Genomic DNA, 23,815 nt, shown 5'->3' on the forward strand with positions numbered 1-23,815 from the left:
GCTGCCTGTAAGTAAAAGCTGTTTTCTGCTTTTATCCAGTGAAGTGTCCCTGAGGACACTCTTAGCAGATACATAAAATATGTATTTCAGTAGACACTCTGGGGGCGTAAAAGGTTGAGCAAATGGAATACAAAATAATGACTTTATGATTTCTTAACCAACCCTTTCTGCCAAAGTTCGTTTGTCTATGTACTAAGAAAGGAAAGTGCTGACTTTAAGTTAGTTTCAGGCAAAGAACATTTAGTTAGAGAATTAAACAAAAGATCAAACTGCAAAGACCACAGTTTTTTTTCAGATCAGTCACTTTGGAACTAGGCTTCATTCATTAATCTTTTTTACTCAGATTTTTTCCTTTACTGCCTTTCCAAGCAGAAAGAGCTAGAGAAGTTTGCTCCCATCACCCATGGCTCTTGGGTGGTACAAACAGAAATAGATTATACTGCAGAATGTGACCCAGCTACGTGTATTCAATGAACTATAAATTTTTCTCACTATTGTTGAGAAATGAAAAAAAAAAAGAATGAAAACTATAAGTTAGATAATGTCAGCATTGTTTTAATGACTCTTCATACATGTCTATGCTTCCTTGTTTAGATTTTCAGTAGTGAGCTGTTGCTGAGAACCAAAAATTTAAAACAACTAAAAATGAAACTCAGTTTTATAAGTGTAATTTCTGGTTGCTTTTATTTTGGAAGGTAAATGAAGTCCAAAGAACCTGCCAATGAAAAATAAATTCCATTTTTTTAGGATTTTACCACTGAAAGTGCTAGGATTAATAGAAGAATGTCTAAAATTTCTCAGCTTTAAGAGCAGAATTCATCTTTGGGTGATAAGTGCCATGGGGCACTTAGTGTAGGTTTAACTAAGGTGGAAAATTGTGGGAGTTTGTTACATTTATCTATTTTTTGTATGTGTTTCTATGTTTGATTGGATTCAAAAATATGAATAAGACTAGTCATAAAGTCACTATCTAGGTAGAGTAACAGTTTGTGGTACATTGAGTATGATTGCCTTGGACTAGGTACACTGCAATAGTCTGCACAGGGTCATGACATCAGTGTACTAACACACCGAGTCCCTGCCTTGAAGTGTTCTTGTGTTTCATAATCATCTGATAATGACATAGGTTTTTAAATATGGTAAGCTTTTAAAAATTTAAAACACAGAGGAATCCTCCTTCCTTCTGGTCAGTAGAGCCAGTTGAAGAGAGTCATTCATTTGACAGTTCACTGAGTGCATTGTAATGTCTTGGAGCTGCATATCAATGACATGCCCATGCTGGTGTCTGCTTTACTGCATGTTTCTAGTGGGGATTCCTACTTTCATTCATGTCCTATGGACAATTGATGTCTAAATTTATAAAACCATTACCAGCTCCAAGGCTGTATATATTAATCTGTTTCTCCTTGTAAGACATTTTTCTATTATTTTAAAATAGTTTTGTAAATATTATAAGCTGTGATTTAATTCTTTTTACTGTGCATTTGACTCTGTACCAACTTTGTGTGTATAGGCAGGTTTTTTCCTTTGACTGATTCTTACTATGACATACAGGCAAAGTGTATGATGATGGTGATTTATTTTGGTTGATTAGTATGTATTTAGTGACTATAAACCCACTTCAGAAATAATTGGTATGCCCCAGCTCTTCAAACTGAATGTGAATTAGCCATGCTGGGAGAATTATATAGAAAGTTGCTCTTTGCTTTGTAGGTTTTAGGGTTTATTTTGGTTCCAGCTGTTGTTTTACATAGCTACATTTTCTTAATTTACATCTGTTCTTTTTAAAGCAAAAAAGAAACAGCTGAAAGAGTTGACTAGAAATCCAGAAAATGAAAATGAAAAGCTAACGAAGTTGAGAAATACTTTAATGGAGGAGTTCACGAAGACTGAAGAACCTCGAGGTATCATTTTCACAAAGACTCGTCTAAGTGCCTCTGCTCTTTGCCAGTGGATTAAGGACAACCCAAAATTTGAAGAAGTGGGAATTAAGGCCCATTATCTTATTGGCTCTGGACATAAGAGTGAAACAAAGCCCATGACTCAGGTATAGAACAATGCATGTCAACATTACCTCTTGTACATCATTCTGGAAAACAGCTTGTCTTAGTCCTAGGCCAGTGAACTGAAGTTCAGAGCCCAGAGTTCTGATTTCATACCAGCCAGCAACTTATCTTCATAAAGATAAATGAATAATAATGTTGACTAAAAGCGAATAATAATGTTGGAATAATTTTATTTCCACAAGCAGCAAGCTTTTTTGGCTTTGGATTCTATGGCAATAGGAGTAGCCAGCGTCCGTTGCCTAGAGTAGTATGTAGTCAAGAAGGACCCAAGTTATAGCAAGGCATGGGAAGCAAAAGCAAACAAAATGGAAAGAGTAAAAATGCAATTAAATGAGTTTAAGCTTATCAGGATAACAGTAATTCACATTATATTTTAGCTGCTGAATTGAAAAATAAGATTACAAAGGCGATTATTCCTGTCTTTTTGTACTATCATTGCTTAAATCAAATTACACCAGTTTATATGCATGCTTCACACTGATGCATAACCATTGAAAGAAAACTTGCCAAAATTGATACTGGAAATATCACTCAGTTGTGTCCATCTGTGTAGCATTACGTTGATTCCATACACCACATCTCTCTGGTGATTTACACTTGCACTAAAAACGTTTTCAAATCAAAGTACTTCGTGTCTCTTCTGTTCTCGTCCTTACTCCCCATATCAGCATTTAAGCAAAAATGGTGTGTTTTGCTGCAAGGCAGAGTCCATTTTCGTCTGCTGCCCTGAGTTTCAAGGCAAAATTCTCCCAAAAAATTCTCTCCAAACGTTGCTTGACTTCTATCAAACTTGGGATTTAATTTCTGTGGAACATTACACAAACAAAACCAATATCTTCTGTATTTTGAAACTGAATATAGCAAATAGCAAGTTTCTGTTCCTCTGCTCAAGCTGGTGGCAAACATCCAGTTGATTCAGAAGTCTGTGATTTAGATATTTTCTTTTAAGTGTATCATTGTTGTTCTTTTTGGTGCTACTGAGATCACCAGAGTTACAGTCTCCATTTATTATGGAGAATTTTAAGTGCTTTAGAACTAGAGCTGGAAGTCTGTATTCTAATCAGAAATTACTGAAGTGATAAAAATCTTGTCTTATGGGTAAGTACTTTAAAAATTTGGAAACAATAGAACAACTATATTATCCAATCTCCTAGTACCCATGACATAGATTATGAAGTTCCAAGCCCAGTTACCATAAAAGGATTGGATTCTGCTCCCTCCTCCCTCAAAATATGGTGCTGAACTCATGTTATATTCAATAGAAGCTCTTTCTTTTGCAGGATGCTTAAATGTGGTTGTTAAGGCCACTTGATGTTTGGCACTCAGCTCAGAAATAATGGGACTTTAATTCCTGAAACTTGTTAATTAGAATAAACTGGTAACAGAAACTAGTACTGAAAGTTAATTTGATGATTTTAATTTGCAGAATGAGCAAAGGGAAGTTATTGATAAATTTCGATGTGGAAATGTAAATTTACTAATTGCTACTACTGTAGCTGAGGAAGGCCTGGACATCAAAGAGTGTAACATCGTTATTCGCTACGGCCTCGTCACCAATGAAATTGCTATGGTGCAGGTAGGAGTTTTCTGCATACATACCTTATTTTAATAATGCTTTTCTTTTTGCAGTGGGCAAATGGTGAATCATATACCTGGCATTCGGAAATAATTTTTAAATACTTGAATGCTAAAAGAGAAAATGCTCTTGCAACAAGGTTCATTTCCAATTTCCATCCTCAGTCCATATGCAATATAAAATATGCCTCTCTCTGTAATGGTGTAGCATCAGTTCAAAATTCTACACAAATGCTAAGCTCTTTTATTAGAAGAGATACAAGAATATGGTCATCAGACCAGTTGATACAAGAGGCATTTGTGCCACCAGTGTCTGGAGACCACACCATCATCAGATAAACAGAGATTATTACATATCAGAATACCAGTTTGATACATGCTTTCATGTAACTTGTGAACACAAATATTTATATATTTAATATTTAAATGCATGCTTATATTTTGGCAACAAAATGTAGTTTTGGCATTGCAAAACAGGCTAGTCCCAAATCTCCTGAGCAGTTCTCACAGGTATCATGGATGATACTGCAGAAATAGTATGTGTTATTCACTGATTATTTATCTGTCTGAGTTAAATGGAAAAAACTGCATTTTGGGGATAGTGCAAATGGAATAGTGCATATCTTCCATTACAAAACTAGAAAAAAATTGTTATATGATGTAATAGGGAGTATTGTGGAGTTTATTTTTGTGTTCCTTGCAAATTGTAGGCTCGCGGTAGAGCTCGAGCTGATGAAAGCACCTATGCTCTTGTGGCTTCAGATGGCTCAGGGGCTGTTGAACGTGAGAATGTTAATATTTTTCGTGAGAAAATGATGTACAAGGCCATTCAGCGTGTCCAGAAGATGCCACAGGAAGAGTATTTAAATAAGGTATTCACTGCAACTCTTCACTTTCCCTTTAAAGAATACTGATTTATATTGTATGGAATACTTTCTATTTGAAATCTACATATGGCTTTGAATTCTTTTGCCAATATTTGTTTTATAATCTGTTTTCTTGTCCTTTAGAAAAGTCTGGTTTTCTATTGGTAAGGGGAAAACACATGAGCAAGGGAAAATTGACTAGAAGTCATATTGACAGTGAACTCAGTAAAATAACTGAGAAAGAAAACTATGACTGTCATTCCAGCAGAATGTTACAGTGCTCTTACTGATCTGTTTCTAGATTCAGAGTTTCCAGTTGCAAAGTATAGTGGAAAAACAAATGAAGGTGGTGAGAGATCAGCGCAAGACATACAAGAAAAATCCTTCACTAATAAAATTCTTATGCAAAAACTGCTCCAAGCCGATATGTTCTGGAGAAGACATACAAGTTATTGAAGACATGCATCATGTCAGTGTGAAAAAAGATTTCCAGTAAGTGTTTATGAACTACTTTATCTCTTTCAGGCAGAAACAGATTTTCCTTTCATCGAGGCTGTAACAGGGCCTGTAACCCTCTAGGCCCTGCGAGAAAAAAAATAGATTATTCCAATATTGTTGGGTCCTAGGCTCTACGGAGTTTACAGCTTGAACAAAATGTTTGTTCTTATTCCTGATTTCAAGGTGAATTGAGTTTAAGACTTCAAAAAAAAAGATGCCGCTTCTGTGGTACTATTAACTAGGTCACTTACTATGTAGTATGGTATATATTCCATTCTGCACAGGCTAATAGTAACCTTCAGGATCAAGTACTCCCTAAATAAATGATTCAAGAATGTACACATACTCTGCAGGTCTGGGTAGTCAGAGCCAAATGATTCTCTTAAGGGTTAAGATTGAACTACAGGGAATAAAAAGAAATCCTTTAATTTTCAGGTATTATTTTGTTGACAGTTTCATGGCACCTGAAAAAACAAGCTAGACCTGTCTGTTATTAGAACAAGAGCCTGCAACTCCCACTTCAAGATGTGTGAGGAAGGATGCAGCTCCTGATAGGCAATGAAGAGGGACAGGGAGTACATGTGTATTTCATCCTTACTTAGGAGTATGAAGCATGACCTTGCATTTTCTCAGACAGTCAGAGTCTATGGCTTTTTGGGTTTCGTACCTGATTTCAGCAGTCTTAGTCACTGTTTATATATGTCTGTATGTAGCATGGAATAACCAGTGGATTCTGATGTGTGCTGTCTGTTTTTCAGAAGTCTTTATCATACAAGAGAAAATAAAACACTGCAAGATAAGCATGCTGATTACCAGACAAATGGGGAAATTATATGCAAAGACTGTGGACAAGTGAGGAACATCTTATTTTCATACTCTTGTCTGTATTTATTTCTGTCTAATGATCTTGCCTTTTTTTACCTGAAATGCACTTTCCTTCTACTTGCAGGCTTGGGGAAATATGATGGTTCACCGAGGTCTTGACCTGCCTTGTCTAAAGATCAGAAATTTTGTGGTTGTGTTTGCAGACAAGAAAACAACAAACAATATTTTTAAGAAATGGGGAGACCTGCCCATCAGGTTTCCTAGTTTTGATTATGCAGCTCATTGTCCTTCAAGTGATGAAGATTAAGGATTTGGAATGAAAATAAAAGCCCTTTTCAACTTCCCTCTGTTGATCAGAAGCTCCTGTGTCCTATAGAGCATGCTGCATCATAAGCACTGTGAAAGCTCCTGGACATAAGGAAACTGTCCTGAAGACAAAAAGCGAAACAAGAAAGGAGAAGGACAAAGTCACACAGCTGCTATCTGCACTCAGATTTGTACTCCTGGACAAAGATGGCAAATGCATTACAGTCATGTGTATTTATGGAACAAACTCCTGTCTCTTTTCACTACAGGATGACAACACTGTCAAAAGTGTGTTAGATGACCTGTTGTCAATCCCAGAACATTGAAAACAGAGCTTAAGAGATACCATGGTCATTATTTTCTTCATGCTATTACCATTTTGAAGGTAAAGGGTCTCAAAAGAGGAGCCACGTAAAGAAGATGTCACCCCTTATTTCTGAATCACTGTTGCTACATCAGTGTTTTCATGACTGAATTCCTCCCTTCATAAATATAGCTGAAAGCTCATACAATTTGACAGACTAAAATTAGGTTTCCCTTAGAAGACATTTCCAGAAATCAAGCCCTCAACCTGAAATTGATTATTTTACTGTCCAAGAAGCACATTGCCAAAGTGACTCTCTGTGTGTCGGTTTCATGGGAATGTTAGCCTGGCTACATAATGAGGTGTGTATTTTTTCAATAAATTGCTATAACTAACATTTACCAACCGTGATACTGTTCATTCTCTTCCACTGGAAGTATTTAGACAGTAATAATACCATAGCCTCATCCTAGAAATTTAAAGGGTAATATTCTGACTGTAAAAATAGCATGTTTCTCCATATTTATCTCATGGATAGATTTCTCCTCCCATTTTGCAAGTAAGATATTGAAGAGTGGAAGGAAGTTTTATTTGTTGTTACAACAGTAACTGAATTAATTATTAGAATAGCCTCATGGAAAATCATCCAGATATCATTCATCCTCTGAGTCATCTCTGGATTTCTTTATTAATGAGTTGTTACAGGTAAATAAATGCAATATAATGCTCTGTACATAGCATTTTCAAGTATCTGAATTAGTTTATTCACTACTTTTAAATAAGTGTAAAACACTGGTAAAAATACTACATCATTTCACAGATTTCTGCTGCGTCTTCAATCAAATAAATTTCCATGGTGAGTAGATTTTCTGAAATCTGAGCTTTTTATACTTCCCTTTACCAAAGCAATGAATGTAGATGCAGATGAATTTCTGCACACGTGCTACAGACCTGTGTGACAAACATACCTGGGCTTCTTGTAGTTCACCTGGGTGCTGCTGTTACACTCCCAGTTCCTAGCGTGACTGCCACATTGTCACTAGAGCTTAAAGAGTGTTTGCACAATCTCACTTCAGCTAATGCATAATGAACCTCAAATCAATCCTGCTGGTGTGTAGGGTAATGAATTTCCAGTCAAGTTATTTTCTCTGAATGGGGTTGTAAAAGACACCCATATTGCCCATCCAGAGAGTGTGAATTTGTAAAAAACAAGCTAAATTGCTGTATTTTATCTTCTGCTTATCTCTGCTTTTATTGCCTTTAGGGACCCAATGTCCTCCAGGGAGTGTGACAAATCCTGATTGTATTTACTACTTACAGTTTTTATTAGTTCACAAATGTGGAAAGAAGAAAGTCATTTGGGGGTTTGTCTAGCTATGTGTATGGCTGCTTAAGAACTGGATCAACCTCAGTTGTATGCTCATTGCTGTGTCTCCTTTTGGTCTGGTGTCATGCACGACCTACATCTGTAAATCTGCATTTCCTCACGTGTGAACAGCAAATACCTCAGTAACCTTCGAGTAGTTGCATAACTGCTTGAATAGCTGCTGGCCAAACTGAGTGTGTTTTCTGTTCCATAATTTGTCCATTTCACCAAGTGACTAACCCTCTTCCTACCCTTCCTACACTTTTATTTCTCTTACATTATGGGTTCCTCATGTTGCAGAAGTTAGGAAGAGTTCGGCTTTTGAAAGAATTGCTGTTTGCTTCTTCACTGGGGCTGGTCTAAACAGTCCAGAGAAGGGAGTTCAGGAATTAGCAGCAGTTCTGCAAAGCTTGTAAATGTCATTCTCTGACAGGGAATTTTTTTCTTCCAATCTGCAGCCATTGTGAATCTTATTTAAACTCACGCCTAAATAATTTGATTCCTGAAGTAGACAAATACATGGTATGCAGCATAAAGTCATTTTGTAAAGCCTTTTAGATCATGTGAGATTGAATCATTTCCTTTGAAGCATTCTCTAAGTATGCATTCGTTAGAAGAAGCTGCATATTTGGAATGGAAAACTAGCCTGATCAAAAACCTCCATTTGCAATTTTGTGATGTTCTGGTTGTCAGAAATAACCAATGTTGGTAGGAAAAAATGAATTTCTCTAAACCATGCTATTGAAAATACAAACAGCATTAATTATGGAATGCTAGGAAATAAGTAGCAGTTTGGAAATATGAATATGAAGCACGAGTTACAAGGGGAAAAATTCTTTTGTCACAATTCTTTTCTGTTATGGAAATTTTGAGTAGCTGCAGTTTTATCTTGTTAAGAAAACCACTGGTTTTGAGCTGAGTTCTGCCCTTATTAGACAGTGTATTTTAGCATAACAAACAATATACATGAACAATGTATATGCAAAAAATGTATATACAAACATTGTATAAACAAATATATACATAAAGAATATATTTTAGCCTTCTCAGCCTTTTTGTCCTGCATGTCCTACATGACCAACATGGATCTTGTTCAGAAACCTCATCTTGTTTAACTTGTAATTTATTGTTGTGACAAGAACTGCAGAGAGAGGGGAACTGAATGTTTATGAGAAAATGAGGCATGTTTCATATCATTGTTTTTTCCACATGATAAATTTTAATATTTTCAAGAAATTCTCTCTCCAAGTCTAATGCAATGAACATTGCCAAAATACTGCCCAGATCAGTTCTGCCTCACCAAGTCTGGTGTAACAGCTGGGATTCAAATTCCAGCCCATAGTGTTAAGCTGAGGTGGTAACTTGGCCACTTGAGGGGCAATAAATTAGATGTTTATTTATTTATTATGATACTCTGTAATAAATTCTTCATAGTTAGCCCAAGTTCTGGTGGAAAATTTGGTGTGTCTGTGTTCCTGTGTGTATGCCCATGTGTATGTATTGTCTATGTCCGGGTGTGTCCCTCCCTGTGTGTCCCTGTCCCCGTGTGTTTGTCCCTGTCCCTGTGTGTTTGTCCCTGTCCCTGTGTGTTTGTCCATGTCTTCGTGTGTGTCCGTGTGTGTGTCCCTGTCCCCGTGTGTGTGTCCCTGTCCCCATGTGTGTCCCCGTGTGTGTCTCTGTCCCCATGTGTGTATCCCTGCCCCTATGTGTATCCCTGTCCCCGTGAGTGTGTCTATCCCTGTGTGTGTCCCTGTCCCCGTGTGTGTCCCTGTCCCTGTGTGTGTGTGTGTCCCTGTCCCCGTGTGTGTCCCTGTCCCTGTGCGTGTCTCTGTCCCTGTATGTGTCCCGGCCCCCGTGTGTGTGCCTGTCCCTGTGTGTGTGTCCCTGTCCCCGTGTATATGTCCCTGTCCCCGTGCGTTTCCCTGTCCCTGTCCCCGTGTGTGTCTCTGTCCCTGTGTATGTTCCTGTCCCTGTGTGTGTGTCCCTGTCGCCGTGTGTGTCCCCGTGTGTGTGTCCCTGTCCCCGTGTGTGTCCCTGTGTATGTGTCCCTGTCCCCGTGTGTGTCCCTGTCCTTGTCCCTGTCCCTGTGCGTGTCTCTATCCCTGTATGTGTCCCTGTCCCTGTGTGTGTCCCTGTCCCTGTGTGTGTCCCTGGCCCTGTGTGTGTGTCCCTGTCCCCGTGTGTGTCCCTGTCCTTGTCCCTGTCCCTGTGCGTGTCTCTATCCCTGTATGTGTCCCGGTCCCCGTGTGTGTGTCCCTGTCCCCATCCCCGTGCCCGTGCCGTGTGTGTGCGCGCTGTGCCGCCAGGGGGCGCGGTGCGGGGCCGGGCCGGGCCGGGCCGGGCGGGCGGTGGGGGCGGGCCCAGCTCCCTCAGGCCGGGTCGGGCCAGCGGCGGCCGCGCCGTGTGGGTAACGTCGGGAGCCGCGCACGGCGGGCTCGTTCTTCCCTTTTCCAGCCTTGCTCCGCTCTCCGGAGGGATGGATTATGTAACCTGACACTGCGGTCTCCGGAGTTTTCCCAGTTTTCAGCTGACCTCATTTCAGTGGGCTAAATAAAATAGGTGTAATTGGAGGTTGGAGAACTATTTCAGAATTTCCGCTGGGCTTGTATGTATTTACTTCTGTAAGCTCTCCTACGTAGCCTATAGATGTGCATGGTTTTCAGGGGAAAACAGCAATTCTTCTCACATGTGGAAGACATTAAACAGCGCTGTTTCTGCTGCTTGTTTTGCATTCTTGTGCCATCATTTATTATTTCTAAAAGTAAACATGTGAATTCCACATAAGCACTAAAGCTATGGGATTTTCTTTTAATTTCTCTGTAGACAGTAGAAATACGGTCATGACTATGTCCTGAGAAAGTGGGGAGTGCCAAAAAACACAGTAGATGCTTTTCAGAGAAAAACAGTGCATGTCAAGTATCTGATGAGTCATAAAACCTCAAGTTAGTGTAAGCAGATGTTGGCTACAGCTCACATTGAGGGGAAGTACATAATCACCACCCCGATGGCCTCCCACTGTCCATTTCTTGTCCAAGAACTTCCCCAAAAGTGTGGTTTCAATTTTATGGAAAGCCTTTGAAATTTGGCACAGTTTCCAAAAGTATGTAGGAAAAAAAAGTCTGCCAGAGGTTTGGCCTCCAACTGTGAAAACAGACACTGCCTTTTCGAACTCCTCTCCTAGATCTACTGACCAACACCCAGAAGAGAGAATTCACTTTCTTTTAGAATACGACAAGAAAATGAAGGTCTGTATGCTCCTGAATTCAGCTTTTGGTAGCATTTACATCCTTTGTTTTAAACTGTCAGCTGCTAGACAAGGCTCTGATGTGAAAATATTTGCTTTAAAGAAGGAAAGGGAAGTCTTTTCATGTGTACTGCAGGGATGTTTTTTGCTTGTTGCTAGAACCGATTACAGCAGTTAGAGAGAAGGAGGATTTCATTATTTACCAGCCATGGAAACAAACTTCAGACAATATTAAAAATGTAATTATCGTTTGTTTCTCTTCTGCAGACCCGGCTAAAAATCATATTTGGCGTGGTTATATGTCTTTTGCTTTCCTTATTACTTATGTGTATTGTACTGCTACCATCAAGAGGTAAGGTATTTCTGATCTAATGTAGTGTAAAATGCAGTATCTTTGGCTATTGTGGCTTCTGAAGTTCACAAAAGTTTATCAAATCATGTTTAGGATTGTCCTGTCAGAATTGTTATGGCTTTATCACTTTACAGAAATGTACTGACAGCTGAAATATCCTGAAGGTAGAATTGAAATGCCAGCAGATGTTGAAACAAGGAACTCCTTGAAGTGAAAAGCACCTGAATTCACTTCATTGTGCATGATATATAATGTTCTTAGTCACCGCTGCAAAAATAACTCTCAGATCTTCCCATATTATTTTTCTGTTTGAGGGGTTAGGAGACTTTCCCAAACTGTTAGTAATTTTCATTAGCTTGGTGAACTTGCATTTGGTTTTAAATGCTTGTGCAATAATTACAGAAGTTCTGTATCCAATTACAAGTTAAACTTCTCCCTTTTTTTGTAGATAGAGTATGATGAATTACTTGTGGATATATTCAAGCTTGCATTTGAAAATTAAAGTCAGCATTGTATAAAAAATGGATGGATAGTTTGCTCCAGTATTATAATGCCAGGTGTTGGTAAATCAACCCAGTGTGGTCTGCTGAGTGCTCTGGTGAAGCTTGAAATGAGTTTTGAAATTTTGAACATGAGTGGCACTGACTTGGTGGTTATTTTTTTCTATGACAAGATAGTAAGAGCAATAGAAGTATTTACATGACCTTATCACTATAGCAGATTAATGCCTCTGAAATAATTAAAATATTAAATAAAATAAATAAAATATTAAATAAAATAAATAAAAGGCTTATACTCCAGTAGCACTATCTATTTAAAGGATATTTTTCTGTTATTATTCTTCTTTATGTGTGTGGGCAGGGAGACTGAGATGGAGAAACAGTTTTGTATTTACAACTAAATGTTATAAAATCAACCATCTGCTTAAGTCTTGTGAAAGTTAAGTCCTGCAGTTAATATGCAGGTTTTGTGAAAGGTGGAATCTCTTTCATATCTGACATTTCTGTGACTAATGTTTGTCCTGGGCTGTTGAGAGAAGGGTTGAAGGTTTCTGAAACAGTTAGGGATTATTTTGTTATGCAGCATTTTAATATGAGGATAGATGCATATCAGTTATATATATCTGTAGACAGATATAGATATGCATATATATTATGCAGTGCTGGAAGAGATGGCACCTCAGAGTGACAGATTTGACTTTTACTGTCAATAGTGGGGTGCCAGATTTTTTGTCTAGCTAAGCATGGTCAAATCTGAGCTTTCACTACAAGGTAAGTGCATGGTATCAAGTCAGACTTACTCCCATCAGATCTGCATTTTATGACAGGGAAGGCAGAATATTTTCATGAGATTTAAATTTAAAAAATAGCAGTGAGGGAACAAATAGATTGGAGACCAAGGATCAGTTTGGCAGCCTGAAGAAGTTGATAAAGATGATGGAAGGTGCTGTAGAAAAAATAAATGTGTGCTTTTTGTTGTCAAATACCGCTCTCTGGCCTCTTCAGTACCTCAGCAATTATTGACCACACTCTTGTAGTGTCTCTTGGAATAGTGACACTAGTCATACCAATAACCAGTCATACCAAACATCATATTTAGATCCAGTAGGATGATCAGGAAATTATCTTACTTCACAGGATGCTTTTGGAGGAGCATTTTAGACAACTGACAAACACACAGTTATGTCCAACACATATGTTGGACAATTATGTTGGATGTGTCAGATTATGCCTTCTTATTCTCAGGTAGAACTGCAAGTGCTGCAGTTACCTGTTCAAATGTCTTAACCTTTTGGAATTCTAAGTCGTCTACTGATCAGTTGTAAATAGAAGAAATATAAATTAACTTTGCAGTTTCAAATTTTGCAAGCTGGAGACAGACAGGAAATGGCTACACAGCTGGAATGTTGTTTGTACATTTTGGCTTTACCACTGCTCAGCTGAAAGGATGTGGCAGTCTAGGACAGTTAATTGCATATGAGAAATGTATAGACACAGACCAAATAAATTTCTACTTAAGAAATCTGCAAAGAAAAATGGACGAGCATTTAGTTCTGGTTTTGTCTGCTAAGTTTCTAGTAATTTCATGTTCTTCAGACTTCTCAAAATGTGGTAGGTGGTTTTGATTTACACATGCAAGTGTATAAAAATGTCAAAAAATTCTCAAAAGTTAACAGGAAAATAATTTTTTGAGAGGATATTAAGAGGCAAATACTTGCAACTGCAAGTATTAGACAATTTCTGTGGGGCTCAGAAGAGCAAGGTGGGCAATATCAGTGTAGCAAATGGCATCCATGCCTAAGAAATCTCTGACCGTTTTTTGACACATCTTTGAGCTAGGAATGTGTGGTGGGATTTACCTGACAGTGATAACCCAGCTATGATACTGCAACTCCAAATGGTTCAGAAAGGCGCTTTTCACTTGTACACTGGTACAGAGTACCTAGTCCTCTTCTTCTGCAGCATAAAGAAAGAAAATACCTTTCTGCAGTTGAGAAGCAATAGTGGAACCACAGACAGAGTTATAATTCACTGTATGCATTGCTTAGGCTTTGAATTAATCTCTTCTGCTATTTTTAATGAATGTCCAAAGGCATGTCTGTCAAAGTTCCTGTTCCCTGTGTACTCTTGGCCTAAGCCTGAGGCCCAATCCCTGTTTCTCTGATTTCGCAGGTGAGGTCATAGAGCTGACTGCTCAGCCACAAAGTGGTGAGCAGCCAGTTTATTACTGAGAGGTTGTGTTCTCTGCAACACCTCAGCCAAATACAAAGTGGAAAAGCAGGTTCAGTTGATGTGAGTTGATGCTGAGTGTGACCAAAGTTTTGGAGCAGGGTCAGGAGTATTTGAATTAATTTCTGGTGCTAAATTGAGTTTTATGTTTCCTCATTTTGGAGGAGCTTGTGCTTCAGCTATTCAGCATCAGCCCACAGAGATGAGGATGGAAATTCTAGTCCAGAAGCAGACAATAACACTGTGCTAACCATTTTTCATTTGTCATGTTTTTTACTTGATGTTTAGCAGTAGATGCTAAATAAAATACTTATATAAATGCATATATGTTAAATACATATAAAATGCATATATATATATATACACATATAAAAATAACCATATACAGAAACAACAATAATACCTTCTTATTATTATGTATGCTTACTGTAATTGGCAAGACTAGACACAATTTATAAGGATGCACATTAGAACATGTGGAATAAGCCATAAGCCAGGAGAGCTTTGAGATACAAAGCTCAAAGCTTTATGTCTCATAGCCTGGTGTGTGTGTGTTGGTTTTGGTATAGTGGTGTTGGTTTACCCATATCCAGTCTTTGAAACTGAATAATCCTGGCAATACAAACAAAGCTGTTACCTAAAAACAAGCATTCAGAATTGTAAGTACTCCAGTGAGTAATAATTGTTTTCAAATTTTTTGGCAGTACAGTGGTAGAAGTTCAGATCTTAGTGGGCACATTTTGAAAATAAGCAGTCATAATAAATCCTTATGGAATATTAAGTATGTAAGGGTGAAATATCTAACACAGGGAAGATTTGAATTAGACTGTGAAAATTAGACCAGTGATGGAAGTTTGTAATACTGCTTGTCTCTTAAGATGAGAGAAGAAACCAGGTAATTTTAACAGATTAAGGTATCAAAAAGGACTGCAAATTTTAAGCTTTCTATACAAACAACCTTGGAAATAGATCTTGATTAATTTTGCTAATAAGCTTGTTCACTTAGAGAATTTTAACTGAGAGATAGTGCTAAGTAATCATCATTCAACATAACTAGAACTGGATTCTTTGGAATTATCATCCAAGCGGGTTTTTTTTTAAGTCTGCCATCTTCTATGTTTATCATTAATGTATCAAAGATCTGTAATATGCAGTCATAGTATTAGCAAGAGGGATTAACTTCTTATTGAACTTCTTGGGGTGTTTTCTGGACATATTGCTAGCTCAGAGTTTATAGGGGCAGGTTTTTGCCTCTGGATTGGCATTCAGTTTTATCCCTTGTGACAGCTTTCTTCTGCATTAGTGCAGACAAGGCTTGTGTCAACAGTCAACCTGACATGTGTATTCTACAGTGAATAATAGTCACTTAGCAGAAGAAAATATGTGTTATCATTACAAAGCACCATAGAAGGCAATATGAAGAAACATTTCCCAGGAAGTCAGTGTGATCTTAACAGAGAGGGCGACTAATGAGCAAGTGATGGAGCATGATATGAAACCTGAGAGCAACGAGTCATCTTGATTATCTGTCTGTCATCTGAGAGCTCCGAAGGAACAAACAGGGGAAGTGGCAAAGATCTCTAAACTGCAGCGTGACATCTCCACTACCTCTGAATACCCTGGCAGAAGTCCCTTGGATCTTAAAGGAGAAAGCATAGCATCCAGAATGCCGAGACCTGAAAGCTGCCATCATTGTGCTGTTGAACTTTAAAGATTGGCCTTTATCAGAACAATTCATGTGTCTTTTGAGGATTAAATATTTTGATTATTCTGACTCTTGTGAATTGCATAGGTTCTACACAGGAACTGCGCAGCATAATCCTTATCCAGTTGATTGACCTTGAATTTGTTTTTACAATCTGCCCTAGCTTAAGTTGTTTAGCTTTGGGGAAAAATATAGCCAGACAATATCCAGGAAACCAGCCTCCACTTGCATTATTTTAATAACGTTATCTGACCTGCTTAGAAATCAAATATTTGAGTACCTCTCTTCTTACGAGAATCATTGTCAACTTTCTTTTGCAGCATTAAATAAAAAGTTCAAGTTTGGGTTCACTCATTCATTACTTTTCAGGATTATTTTTACCTGGATTCCTTCATCATTGTTTTTCATGTGATTACTAAGAAATATGTGTGGATAGTGATTATTTTGCAAGCTATCTTCCAACAGTGGTTAATGAGGCAAGTACAAAATTTAAATTAGGGTCTGTATCCTGTTGTTTGACCATTTGCTTGACATGTGAAGGTCCTGATTAAATAGTTCCCTCTACAAGTTCATGAAACCCATGCTTAAAAAAAAAAATTAAAAACCTAAGCAACCTTTAATTTTTCTTTTGTGTGGAAAAGGCTTATTTGGACTCACAAGGTCTTCAGGTAAATGTGTCTGCATGAATAAATGGTTGAAATAAATTAGTTTGTCTAGTTAATTTTGCATTCCCAAAGGTGAGTCTTTCAGAGAGTAAAGGAATTTATCAGAACAACAACAGGGATCTTTCCTTTCTGCTGTACCCACAATTTGCATATATCCAGGAGTATGGTATCCTCACTGTCGCATGACACTAAATGAAGAAAAAACAAAACATGGGACTAAAAATTTTTTCCCTCTTGCCATTAACAAAAAATGTTTGTCTTAATGCTTAGTTGTCAATACAGATGATGGTCCTAGAGCTCTTACCTTGGAAGATTATTTGAATGGAAACTTCCAATATAAAACATTTTTTCCATATTGGGTGTCAGGTAAGTAAAACCTTTTCTCAAACATAGATAAGACTTTCTAACATGTATTTCCAGACTGGTTTACACAGACTTAGAAATGTATTTTCCTTCCAGCTTTACTTTGAATGAATGCTAACTATGAAATTAAACAATGTGTTAGTCAAAACTTATGGTTGAAATTTACTGTTCTGTCAGTCATTCTAGAAAATCCAGGTATTTGATGTTTCAACAGACATGTCTGAGTCAAGTATAAACTATAATTTTACAGAGGCCTTCAGTGTTTTATTTCTTTTACTGTCATATTCACTGCAGCAAGTGAAAGAAATTTGTCAATGTGTCAGTCATTCCTTAAACAATCTTCTTTTCATGCTTTTCACAGCACTTTTTCAGTTACCACTTGTAAAGATTGAGGTAGTCTGTCTTACAGGCTCTGTGCTTTGTTTTCAGTAGTACCTGGCTCTGCCATGAGGCCAGCTGTTCTAATTTCATTTAAGGAAGTGCTGACACTGCTGAAATTCCTGAGTTCCAGGATGTTGCATAGAAAATAAAGCTGACTTTCTAAGTTCCTTAAGGTGGAGACATGAAGTTGATTGCTGCTGATATAAATGTGTCTGTGTGTGTGTGGCTGAAGTGCTGCTCTTGTTGTCATTGAATTGCGCAGCCCAGGGAGGCTGGAGCTAGCCTGGTTCCATTCTAGCACACATGCTACCCCATCTCTGTGCTGCCTCAAGCACTGTTCTCTGCCAGTGGCAACAAGCACAGTGCCCATGCACATGGACTCTCACCAAGCTAGTTTTAGCCCACAATTTTAGAACTGAAGTAAAGCCTTATGGGGCTTTACTTTTGCGATGAGCAGTTTGAAGTACGTAGATATCACTTGTTTGATTTTAAAATTAGGTCACTGTTTGTTAGAATTCTGTCTGAATGTCTGAAGAATGTAGGCAGCATGTCACCTAAACCTAATATTCTTCTTCTCTCTTTATAGCTTTCTCACTTAGACTTATCTTTCCTTTTAACAGTCACAAACTCACACAAAAGTCATGCCATAGATTCCATAGATAGCCATGCCTACAGCATTCCATATGTCTGCTTCTCTTCTGAAACAAGGAGTCAAAATTGTATATCTTATCCTAAGGATGATTTTAAACACAAATACTGTTACAAAAATCAGACAAGGGTGCTCAGAAGATTCAAGGGTGATCTAATTTCCTAAAAATGAACATCTTCACAATGTTTCAGGCTCCTATTTAACTTTTAGTCTTGTTTTCTAGCTGTACCAAATATGTAATTCAATCTTCCTGTTTATAGCAGTGAAAATAATAATCTGAAACTAAAATTCTGATCTTTATTCTCTACTGAACTATAGCTCAGATCTTGAGCAAAGGCCAGGTAAATTTTATTTTCAATGAAGCCCACTCACCTTTATTTTGTAGGACTCTTGTGAGTAAGGGCAGAATCATGCAGTGTCAGTTGTGTGGTACTGCTTTTATCTGCAGAATATACAAATGAGAATGTTCTTGTAAAATGATAAGCAAAGATATTTTTCTTTAAAACATTTACATTTTGATACTGACTTTCTAATGGGTCTGTCGCTGGCATTCTTGATCAGACATGAGAATAAAATCTGGCATTTACTTGTGATGTTAAATAGTTGATCCTCTGTGCAGTGTATAGTCTCAAAAATGTACTCAAGAACCCTGAAGACAATTTCTTGATAACTCTGTACCTCAGCATCATTAGAAGGAAAACATTTATGTAGATGCCAAAAGATATTTGCTTAAAACCTATTTGTTGAAAGAAGTGTGAATTTGTTGATAAACAGATATGTTGTGTAGTATCTTCTGTGAAGGTAACAAACACTTTCTCTTATTTATGAAGATAATGAATATCTTCACCAGTCTGCAGAGGATGATATTGTCCTTTACAATGTTGAAATTAACTATGCAACCACCATCATGACAAACAGCACAATGGTATGTACCTTTCTCATTAATAAAAAAGCAAAAAAGTGCTGCTGTATTTCAAGTTATAGTTTAAAAGTGAGTGAGACTAGAATATAATCTACTTCTTAATTTTTCAGAAACAAGTTAATGCTTCAAATTATGTGATGTCATCAGACAAATATTTCATAGCTCTGGAAAGCAATTATTCAAAGGTAATTATTTTAATATACCTTTTAATGTAATGTTTAATTTTATGTAGCATTTTGTTAATTGTGTTTACCATAGATAAATGTTACTTGGTACTTTCTTGAGAAAGGGATAGACTGTGAAGAGGCAGCTGATTATTTGTAATTAGATTATCTTTTTCAAGGTTAATAATAGTATCTTTTTTCATTTATGCAGCTGTGGAGATACTCTTATACAGCATCATATCACATTTATGATCTCATAAATGGGTAAGGCCGATATTTCTTACAGAAAGCTGTGGTGCATGCACTGGTGATGTGCTTGCAAGCATTCACTCCAAAACTGTAGTAATGAACTACCAACTTGCTTTGCTTTTGCCTAAATCTGTCAGGTCAGTTGCTTGCTTGAGAAAAAAAATGTTCTCTAGGAAAAACCATACATTCTTTTCATCTGGATTGATTTCTGTTTCATGCCCTGAAACTTACACTGCTCAATGTTCCCTTTTGTCCCCATCCCCTTCTACAAATTCATTCTTTTTATCATTGATCAAATCTTCAGCTTCCCTAAAACTCTTTTAACAGCCAACCCTGCATTCCTCAAAGATCTATAGCTTGTCCCATGGCATTTGGTCTCTTTCTCAAGATTGCCCAAACCAAATCCAAAGGAGGCCATCTGCCCCTGCAATCCCTTTTTATGCTGAAAGCAGCAGCGTGACCAAATGTGCTTAGTTCTGAGCGACAGGGACTGCACTGAGCTGCATCATTCCTGGGCAACTGCTGGCTCAAGGTGACAGGAAGAAGTTGCTGCAAGCTGCTGTGAGTAGAGAGACGCTGCATGGGAGTTGGGATCCTCACCCAGGGCTGGACGTGCTGCTGTCGCCCCGGCCTCAGTGCGTGCTGAGTTCACATTTCCCAATAACTGCTGAGACTGTAACACACGCTGCAGCTACAGCAAATGACTGCAGGTGCTTGTGCAGCATTTGGAAACAGATAAGGCTGGCTCCTTGGGCTGTTGAATAGGTTTTCAAAGGAGCAGGTTTAAGCCTTTGCCAGCACTGGTGCACACCATCCTGTTAACTGCATGTCTCTGCCTGCCTTAATTGTGCATTGCTCGAGAAACAATAAGCAGTTAGAAAATGATTTTGTGACTTTTTTATTAATGTGCAGTATAATGATCCATTTGCACTGTGCACAAAAAGCCATTTCAACTTCTTTCCTTTTTTTAGTGGTTTTGTAACAGAAAATCAGCTTCCACATAAAATTCAGTATATATCCTGGTCACCCGTTGGACACAAATTGGTTAGTAAAGATAATTAAGTCCTAGAATGAATTTGCTTTGTATGGCTTAAAGACATTTATCTTTGCTTGCCTGGTTTTTTTTAATATTAGACCATATTTTTGACAGGCCTGTTTATTAATCTTGGTTATGAGAAATAATGACAAAGAAAACAGTTTTAACTTGTTCAGATTTTACTGTCTCTGTCTCAAGAGAAGAATGATCCATGTTCTCAGGTACATTATGTGTTTCAGTTTGCTCAGCAGTCTTTATCCAGAATTGACCAACATAATTTTATTTAAGATTAAATGCAATTTCAAGGCCTGAAAACCAATTGGTTTCCTTTTGATGCTGTGTAACAAATGAATTTAAAGTGGAGATTCACAGATGCAGTATTTAAAATCTGTTCTAAAATTTTTACTGAACACAGAATTTGGCCTGCAATGCATCATTTATTTGCTGAGGTACCAGCTCCTGCAGAATTTACAAGGGCTGTTAGTGTACCATTTCCCATTTTGTATACATTAGGTCTTGCTAGTGTAACGTAGGAGTATTGACTGCCGAAGATCTTGCTCTAATCTTGTTATTGCCTGTACTCTTAAGAAAAACTTTCTTGTCTTTAGGTATATGTATATCAGAATAATATCTATTTGAAACAAAGTCCTAGGGAGGCACCAGTTAAAATAACTACTGATGGAAAACAGAATGAAATATTTAATGGGATTCCTGACTGGGTCTATGAAGGTAAGTAAATCTTACAGGGCAGCAACATGATAAATGCTTTGTTTAGATTGGTTCTGGTTTTCACAATCCATTTTAAAATGTCTGTGATGATACTTTTTTTTTTTTCACCCCTAAGGATTACTTTGTTTCCATATTGTATTTACTGTACAATGTATGAATTTTGTATTCATAACACATAACCAAAATTCTGAGTCTTTGTTACTGAAACTGTATGAGAACTCTACAAAGTTGTCTTCCTTCTGATGCAAAGGCAGAGGCTGGGAATTAGGATTTAAACTTTTAATTTCAGTGAAAATTTGGCACTTCAGTGCATCCAAAACAAAATAAAAAAAAAAAAAACATTCACACAGGAAAATCCCAAGTGAATTAAGTGGGATCTGTATGCATGTTTGGAGATGTTTGATGTTATTTATTTAGTGCAACTGTCTTTATGTGTCCAGATTGCTGATTAGAGTGCTAAAATAGATTGGAAGGTAGTTTACAGTTATAAACAATTTTTTTCTTCCTCAGAGGAGATGCTAGCAACAAAATATGCACTGTGGTGGTCTCCGAGTGGAAGATATTTAGCATATGTACAATTTAATGATTCTGACATACCAGTTATTGAATATTCATATTTTGGTGAGGACCAGTATCCTAGAAAAATAACTATCCCTTACCCAAAGGTATGTTTTATCATTTTTTGGTTTCCTTTCTGTTGAGAAATTAGTTATGACATTGAGAAAATCAACTGTGCTTAATTCCTTAAGTATTACTGTGGTTAAATCCATTGTGACTTAAATAAAAGACAACAAGCTTAGTCTAAGCTTGGAACAGCTGTAAGTACATACAAAATTTTAAATATAATATTAAAATATATTCTATGTTTTATATATTTTAAATATAATATCAGTGAAATAAATGTTATTACTCATGTAGGTAAAAAGCATGTACAAAAGTACTTAATTTTTTTTTAATTCAGTTTACTTATTCATGTGTAAACAATGCAGTTGTTATTTTTCATTATAGTAAATAAATTATGAGACTAAGGTGTTTTCTATATATATTTTTAAAATAAAGGCTTCACTTTATTTGCACACTTCATAGTGCTTTTTGATCTGAAGGGGCTTTGGATTTTAATTGCTTTCAAGTGTGAGATCTAAGGCAACAAGGTTTGGGGTTGGCATTTCTTCAGCATGCATTAGAGAGCTCTCCTGACTCTTATCATGTTCACATGATTGCAAGGGATCATGCTAATGTATTTAAAGAATTTGCTCACCTGTCAGCTGGGTCACAGTTCTAAAGTAAAACTGGATGATTTAGGCCACACATGGAGAAGAATTAAAAAACTGATAATGTATGCAGTGAAGAAGCAACCATGAAATCAGTTTAAGCAACCATTTCCCAGTTGGGATGTCAAACAGCCCTTGCAGTCATGTGAATACAGTGGAGTTTTATGCTGAAGTCAGTGTAATGTGTGCTGCAAAGACCCCCCACTGCAAACAGAACAATTGTTACCACCAAGCACATTCCTGTAGAGAAAGGCACTAAAATCAAATGTTTAAAAGGTTTTCTTCTTTATATATAGAAATATAAATGATGGAAAACTAAGCATGTACTACTGCTGCAGCGTCACTCTTAGATCTTATAAGACTATTTGCTCTTATATATAACTATTTGCTCTTATATATAACTGAATTAATATTTTATTACCTGTCTACTTTCCTGTAAAAAGTGTTTTGATTTTCCTCAATTTGAATTATTCAGATCCTGGTTTTAATAACCTAAAACATTTTCTTTGAAGGCTGGAGCTAAAAATCCTACTGTTAAAGTGTTTATTGTAGACACTATTAACTCTGAAGCATTTGGTCCTAAGGAGGTGCCAGTTCCTGCAATCATAGCATCCAGGTAGTGTGCCCTGAAATACATATTTTCTTGGTTAAAAAAAAAGGTTTTGTCTATTTGTTTTAAATGCTTGAACCTCTGAGTTGTACTTTATCTATCAGTGTACTGCCATATTAAACCCCTGGAAGGATCAGAAGCTAACTAGAAATACTGCATTTTTCTTTTGGCTGTCCATATGATACATTGTTACAGAGGATAAAAAAGTGCCCTAAAACAGTGAAAGCTTTGCTGTTGTTTTTCAGAGAGAAATGTGGGGAATGCAATCTGTAGCAATGCTTCTATACTCCTGTTGTTTAATAACTGCCATTTCTCCCTTTTAATTTTTTTTTATATTTTAGTGATCACTATTTTACTTGGCTTACTTGGGTAACAGATACTCGAGTCTGTGTGCAGTGGCTGAAGAGAATACAGAATTTTTCAGTCTTAGCTATTTGTGACTTCAAAGAGCATTCAAATACTTGGGACTGTCCAGAGGTAATGAAGTTGGAAATATAAATCTAGAATTTTACTAATCTGATATTAGCATTTTTTAATCCCTGCCATAATTATATTTTTCTGTGTTTTATCACTAAAATATTTTACTATAGTGATACATTTTCTAATATTTTAATTGCTGGAAGAGGGGTGAAAAATACTAATTACTCCAGGAAATAAAAGCACCGCATTTTTTCTTTGTGAAACTTAAGTAACAACCAAAACAAAAACAACCACCTAAAATGCTGTTGAGAGGCTTTCAGTAATGTTTTTTATTTCCTTCTTGTGTTAGCATCTTCAAAAGTAAAGCCATATAGGATCTGGTTTTTTTTTAAAGAAAATCTTATTATGCTGTGTTGAAATTCCATACTAAGTCTCACTAAACCATGTTCTTTTAGATTAATGTTAGATTATTTGAAAGAACATACACATTAATTGTAAGGCAAGTTTTCTGGAAGAAGAA

At 37.1% G+C, this 23,815-nt stretch overlaps 2 protein-coding genes across 4 annotated transcripts in view; both read left to right on the forward strand.

Moving 5' to 3' along the window:
• IFIH1 (interferon induced with helicase C domain 1) overlaps window positions 1-9,234 on the forward strand; it is a 28,237-nt gene extending 19,003 nt beyond the window's left edge. Inside the window, exons 11-17 of one of the 2 annotated variants that reach the window (XR_012581992.1) lie at window positions 1,791-2,047; window positions 3,493-3,642; window positions 4,352-4,513; window positions 4,809-4,999; window positions 5,764-5,857; window positions 5,955-6,802; window positions 7,261-9,234. Coding sequence is in view for 1 of the 2 variants with exons in the window: in XM_005485256.4 (XP_005485313.3) it covers window positions 1,791-2,047; window positions 3,493-3,642; window positions 4,352-4,513; window positions 4,809-4,999; window positions 5,764-5,857; window positions 5,955-6,137 (1,037 nt within the window). In the remaining variant the exon portion in view is untranslated. Of the gene's footprint in view, window positions 1-1,790; window positions 2,048-3,492; window positions 3,643-4,351; window positions 4,514-4,808; window positions 5,000-5,763; window positions 5,858-5,954; window positions 6,842-7,260 lie in introns of those variants that run through there. The other variant, XM_005485256.4, reaches the window with a different exon arrangement.
• A 924-nt stretch (window positions 9,235-10,158) lies between these two features.
• Window positions 10,159-23,815, forward strand: part of FAP (fibroblast activation protein alpha) — a 40,321-nt gene continuing 26,664 nt past the window's right edge. The window contains exons 1-11 of one of the 2 annotated variants that reach the window (XM_014265762.3): window positions 10,159-10,411; window positions 11,318-11,402; window positions 16,772-16,867; window positions 18,725-18,819; window positions 18,927-19,001; window positions 19,192-19,244; window positions 20,201-20,273; window positions 20,874-20,994; window positions 21,505-21,659; window positions 22,778-22,881; window positions 23,217-23,352. In XM_014265762.3, the coding sequence (XP_014121237.2) occupies window positions 11,375-11,402; window positions 16,772-16,867; window positions 18,725-18,819; window positions 18,927-19,001; window positions 19,192-19,244; window positions 20,201-20,273; window positions 20,874-20,994; window positions 21,505-21,659; window positions 22,778-22,881; window positions 23,217-23,352 (936 nt within the window). In that variant the 5' untranslated portion in view covers window positions 10,159-10,411; window positions 11,318-11,374. Of the gene's footprint in view, window positions 10,412-10,465; window positions 11,052-11,317; window positions 11,403-16,771; window positions 16,868-18,724; window positions 18,820-18,926; window positions 19,002-19,191; window positions 19,245-20,200; window positions 20,274-20,873; window positions 20,995-21,504; window positions 21,660-22,777; window positions 22,882-23,216; window positions 23,353-23,815 lie in introns of those variants that run through there. The other variant, XM_005485255.4, reaches the window with a different exon arrangement.

This window comes from Zonotrichia albicollis, chromosome 10, assembly GCF_047830755.1.
Source record: "Zonotrichia albicollis isolate bZonAlb1 chromosome 10, bZonAlb1.hap1, whole genome shotgun sequence".
NCBI classification, from domain to species: Eukaryota; Metazoa; Chordata; class Aves; order Passeriformes; family Passerellidae; genus Zonotrichia; species Zonotrichia albicollis.